Source organism: Salvelinus fontinalis, chromosome 5, assembly GCF_029448725.1.
Source record: "Salvelinus fontinalis isolate EN_2023a chromosome 5, ASM2944872v1, whole genome shotgun sequence".
NCBI classification, from domain to species: domain Eukaryota; kingdom Metazoa; phylum Chordata; class Actinopteri; order Salmoniformes; family Salmonidae; genus Salvelinus; species Salvelinus fontinalis.
The window spans coordinates 18,216,436-18,222,435 of record NC_074669.1 but is presented as its reverse complement, the minus strand read 5'-3'; the positions used below and the strand labels follow the sequence as shown (position 1 = coordinate 18,222,435).

Sequence of the window (6,000 nt, the reverse complement as noted above, 5' to 3'; positions counted from 1 at the left end):
CCCGCAAACATATGCTCGGTTCTTTTGTTCAGTAGTGTGTATAGCAGTGGTTCTCAACCTTTTTGGGGTACTGGAACCCCTGCATATTTTGAGGCAAGGCAGGCAAGGTTTTGAGCGGTCCTCAGGGACCTCCACCCCTCTATATTATATGTAAACTTACTGGAAACCTTGTGGTACTGACTACATTCATTACACTTTTTTATTTCACGGACTCCTTGCAATTAGTCCATGGACCCCTGTTTGAGAACCCATGGTGTAATTGATAGTTGTTCTTTTGTTTAGTAGTTTTCAGTACACTTACAAATGATTTATTTCATGTTATTTTATTTAAAATGGCATACTTTGTGCGACATACTTGTCCATAGCTGCTGTTGGAAGAGTTGAGACACTGACTGAAGGATATTTTGGTTGATTTATTTGGGTTTTTCATTGAAGTAGTTATTTTGCTTTTAGAACTGTACTTATTTTAAGCTTTTTGTTCTTGCAAAGATATTGTAGACTCAGGCCAGGTGCACATATTTAATGACTATATAAATGTATCAGAAAAAGTCAAATTAAAAGGTCAATTCAATACGGAGACCAACTTTGTGATGGTTCTCAATGGAGATTATTTTAGATGTGATCACACCATGTTCATTGTATTTATGAAAACTACACCCATACAGTGTACAGTACCATTGTCACCTACTGACCTTTCTTGATATTGCTGGTTGTAAGTACGAATACCTGCATACATACTGGACTGGTAAGGAGCACTGCTATAACTATTATTAGTAGTAGAATTATAATGATTTAAACATTTGAACAAGTTGGGAAAACCCTTCAGTTAACTACTGTACCTATCAATTATCCAGTTGTAGGAATTATGGTTCCTCAATATACATTTAACAACGTATGCTATGTGTGACAGCACTACTTTTGGTGTCCCCCTCAGGAATTGCTCTTGAGAAAATTTAATGTAATTGTCCCCTCCAAGGTTGATCTCAGATTTTCGCCCCTGGTGAGTATAACAAAACTGATTCTGCAGGCAAAAACCTGAGGAAATCTAACCCGGAAGTGATTTTCTTTTTTTCTTTTTTAAAATCTGTTTCCTTGCCCGTCTTTCTTCCATTTAAAGGGGTATCAACCAGATTCCTTTTCCAATGGCTTCCTCAGGCTGTGACCAGGCTTTAGACATAGTTTCAGGCTTTTATTTAGAAAAATGAGCGAGATTTTTCAAAAGTAGTCAGGTGTCCTTTGATTAGTTCCTGCGCGCTAGAGGGGTAGCTCTCCATTTTCTTTCTCTCGTTTATTGAATAGGTTACGGTCCGGTTGAAATATTATCGATTATGTTTGATAAACCTGAGGATTGATTATAAAAAAACATTTGACATGTTTCTACGAACATTACGGATACTTTTTGGAATTTTTGTCGAACGGAACGAGGCTTTGGTTTTCTGAACATAACGCGCAACCCAAATGGCATTTTTTTGTTATAAAAGTAATATTTATCGAACAAAAATAACATTTATTGTGTAACTGGGAGTCTCGTGAGTGCAAACATCCGAAGATGATCAAATGTAAGCGATTAATTTTATTGCTTTTCTGACTTTCGTGACCATGCTAATTTGGGGCTAGCTGTTCTAGCATTGATTGATACACTCACAAAAGCTTGGATTGCTTTCGCTGCAAAGCATATTTTCAAAATCTGACACGATAGGTGGATTAACAACAAGCTAAGCTGTGTTTTGGTATATTTCACTTGTGATTGCATGATTATAAATATTTTTAGTAATATTTTGCGCCCTGCAATTCAGCAGTTGTTTAGGAAAATTATCCCGCTAAAGGGATCCGTAGCGCAGAGAAGTTAACCAGTTTTTGCTTTGTCATCATTGGGTATTGTGTGTAGATAGTTTTTTCCTCAATTTAATCAATTTTAGAATAAGGCTGTAACAAAATGGGAAAAAGTCAAGGTCTGAATACTTTCTCAAAGAACTGTACATAAAAGTAGTAACACCATGAAGGTATCTTTTGGACAGTAAAATATCTAGGCGTACTACCAGCAGTGTGTAAAGATGGCATTTAAGGTATAATTATGATTTAATCCTCTAATTGGTGATTTAGCTGCACTTGAATCAATTAAATATTGCTAATTTGAGTTTCATTCATGTTATCAAAAATATTTTATTAAGTCACATTTTGTAGATCAACACGATCTCTACAATGCATAATTACATCTCAATTTTGTCATAATCAAAATTAGCAATGTATTGTTATTCTATTTTCAAATGATTACCAAATACTATTTGTTGATGACTTAATAGGCACTGTCTTGGTCTTAATTAATTTTGACAAAAATGACTGAGTTTAGCGTATCTAAAATATTAATACATAGAATATTAAGTAAATAAACTTCCAGATTAAAAGGAAATGTGCATTCAGTTGAATGTTCTTCATATTAACTGCATATCAGAAATAATATTCAGCCCTTATCTTGCAATCTCATTCAGTATGTACTGTACCCATAGCTGAGAATCTCATTAGTAATGGAGAAAATGACAATTTGCAGAACAAATAAAACACCTAGACTGGTAAACCATGCATTATTGATTACCTCATCTATCAAACATTTTCAAGCTTCGATTCCTCCCACATTGTTTTTTGTTGGATTGATCATTGGCTCAAAGCTGAACTGTCAGCATAAATATTTCCAAATCCTAAAGATTCTTGCAGTGCTCTTGTCAGCATGTCCTTCAACCCACCAGGACTGGCCATACCTCGGGGAAGATAGAGCTCCAAAGTACAAGTAGAGGCATGTGGTAAACGGACACTGAACATTCCCTGGTCTTGGTCATAGAATCTGATGCAGAGATTTCTTAGGAATCCCAAAAGAGGGATCTGATCCGCTCCTGTGATGAAGGCCAGTAGATTCCCAAAGGACAAGGCAGTCTGGTGTTCTGAGAAGCGATGCAAGAACAGATAACATTTTATCGAAAAGCTGAGAATATATGAAACTTACATTTTAATGTACATACTTGTTATGCTATGCTCAGGAATTAGTGGAAAACGTTTATGGTGATCTAGATCTATGCATGAGCCTTGACCGAAAATTAATTAATTCTAGAAATATTCAATACAACGCAACAGAAAATACCCAGCTAACCGTTGACCATGATCAGAAATATCTCCCAGGAGGTGACTGTGGTCTCCTCAGCTTGTCTTAGGCCTATGGTTGATTCGAGAGGACTCCACGACACCTCAAACAGACTTCTGAACTGTTGCAGGGTGAGAGGGTGTTCTGTCCTGGTCATGACAGGCATGAAGGCTGCAGAGTGAGCCTTGATGATAGCCCACAGGCCACCACAGCTGTTCAGACCCTCTGTGAACTGGGAGATCATGCTTGCCACCCTGCAAAAAAAAAGCAAGCAGTGATATTAACCAAACATATAGTTGCATTCCATATGATCGTAAGAGCAGAGGAAAAGCAAGATGACCAAATGTTGAATAGGTGTTCAAAAAATATACAGATGTAGGTTCTTAATTTGACCTATACTGGCACAGCAGAATGATGCTGCATTAACGTTTAGTCCATAACGTTAACGTTTTAATGATCCTGCATTAACGTTTAGTCCATAATGTTGCTTGATGGTTGGTTAGGCCATCTGTAACGAGTGCGCTGCGAGTTGGGAAGCAAGTTCAGGGAGTGCATAATTTAATAAACAAAACAAGAAACACAAACAACGCAGACAGGAAACAGAAACAATAACGCCTGGGGAAGGAACCAAAGGGAGTGACATATATAGGCAAGGTAATCAGGGAAGTGATGGAGTCCAGGTGAGTGATGACGAGCAGGTGCGCGTAATAGGGGTGACAGGTGTGCGCTATAACAAGCAGCCTGGTGACCTAGAGGCCGCACACGTGACAAAACCCCCTCCCTGACGCGGGGATCAGGAGCAGACCGGTCACCTTTGCTGAGGCACAGGAAACCTGTCAGTCCGGCTGAGACGCGAGAGCATGGCGACCTAAAGCGTTGGAGAGTGCAGTGCAGTATAATTCTCAGCAACAAAATAGTGATCTAATTAAGATCCTACATCTGTATGACCAATAAAAAAGTATATCCTACCTGTGATAAATGCAGTGCCTTAAAACCCAGGTATAGATGTAGGGCATGTCTTTGATTTCGGCACTGTAGATATCAGGAATTCCACAACCTGCAATCCATTCACACAGGTTTGGAGTCAAACTCTGGATGCTAGTGCAATTCTTGACCTATAAAAAAGAATCAATCACAAACCCAGAATCAAATCAAATCAAATGTTATTTGTCACATGCAACAGGTGTAGACCTTACAGTGAAATGCTTACTTACAAGCCCTTAACCAACAATGCAGTTTTATACCCCCCAAAAAGTAAGAGACAAGAATAACAAATAGTTAAAGAGCAGCAGTAAATAACAATAGCGGGGCTATATACAGGGGGTACTGATACAGAGTCAATGTGGGGTGTCGAGGTAATTGAGGTAATATGTACATGTAGGTAGAGTTATTAAAGTGACTATAAATAGATAATAACAGATAGTAGCAGCAGCATAGAAGGGGGGGGGGGGGCAATGCAAATAGTCTGGGTAGTCATTTGATTAGCTGTTCAGGAGTCTTTATGGCTTGGGGGTAGAATCTGTTTAGAAGCCTCTTGGACCTAGACCTGGCGCCCCAGTACCGCTAGGAACAGGGATTGGGTACACCAAAAGAAAGAAAAGGTTGGTAGTGATTTGATTATGTCTTGTGTTGTACCTGTTGCAGTTTCATCTGTACATCCACATCAGAGATGTCCATCCAGTTGAAGTCTTCCAGGGGAGGGCTTTGGCCACACATGAGCTGGTAGAGGGACTGGTGTAGGCAGCATGGTCCAGGACCACCATGCAGCAGAGACCAGGCCACCATGACTCCTGCAGCGTAGTACCTCCTCTCCTCCAGGGCAGCCTGGTCGTAGGCAAACAGCAGATGCCCCGGGCGACCCTCCAGGATACCGCTCTCATGCAACTCTAACATGATGAGTCTAGAAAAAAGGAATCGATTGCATTAGGGCATGTCAAAGTGAACAACTAAATAATTTCCTGTTATGAAGGGGGCAAACAAATATATTGTATAGTGTAAATGAAAAGGGAGAGCAGTAAGAACTCACCTGAAAAACTCTCTCAAAGGACCGTCATAGTCATCCACATCCTCTCCTAGGAAGTGGAAGAGAGGAGTTGTCTTGATGGAGAATGACTTCTTCCTCATCACCTTGAGTGCACTTCTGAAGATGTCTCTCCGCCTCACATACATGTGTGTTTGGATGTCAGGCATTGAGTTTTGTTCTCTGTATGTTTGGAGGATGGTGACCAGGTCCAAAATGACCTAAAACATAAAAACTATCTCATAAAGATACAGAATTCTACATGTTTTACCAAATGTTACACCAAGCTTACCTCTTTATCAGTGGTGACAGGCAGGGGAGACTCTACACTTCTCTCCTCCTCCTCCTCCTCCTCCTCCTCCTCCTCCTCCTCCTCCTCCTCCTCCTCCTCCTCCTCCTCCTCCTCCTCCTCCTCCTCATTGTCATCCACCAAGAAATCATGACTAAATTAAAAACATTTCAGGGCATTAGAGCATTGGTTAAGTGAACAGTAAAGTGTTTTGTTATGAGTTCACTTGAGATCATATATAAACAATGCTGAGTCATTAAAATAAATTGCACTGACATTGATAAAGATCCAGTTCGAATGTAATATACATACCTGTTAATTACTGGTGCGATGTTTGTTGGCCACTCACATTCTATCTATTCAATAACAACAACAAAGACTTCATAAATGTTCCAATGATTGCACAGCAAATACATTTATAAAAGATAAATCACATTCATTATTTAAATTATTATCCGTTTACCTCAAAGCTCATGAAATCATAGTGACTGAGAATATAAAGGGGGCCATGTCCTGCTATCCGCAACACTTGTTCCCCACTCCAGGAGAACTGTGGTG

The 6,000-nt window shown here is 39.6% G+C and overlaps 1 protein-coding gene across 1 annotated transcript; it reads right to left on the bottom strand.

Moving 5' to 3' along the window:
* Positions 1–393: 393 nt before the first annotated feature.
* Positions 394–5,035, bottom strand: LOC129855249 (G2/M phase-specific E3 ubiquitin-protein ligase-like). The gene is made up of 4 exons (XM_055922686.1): positions 4,769–5,035; positions 4,103–4,248; positions 3,143–3,387; positions 394–2,936 (listed from the first exon to the last, which is right to left on the bottom strand). The coding sequence occupies exons 1-4, from the start codon at positions 5,024–5,026 to the stop codon at positions 2,653–2,655; spliced, it is 933 nt and encodes a 310-aa protein (XP_055778661.1). The 5' UTR covers positions 5,027–5,035; the 3' UTR covers positions 394–2,652.
* Between the last annotated feature and the right edge of the window lie 965 nt (positions 5,036–6,000).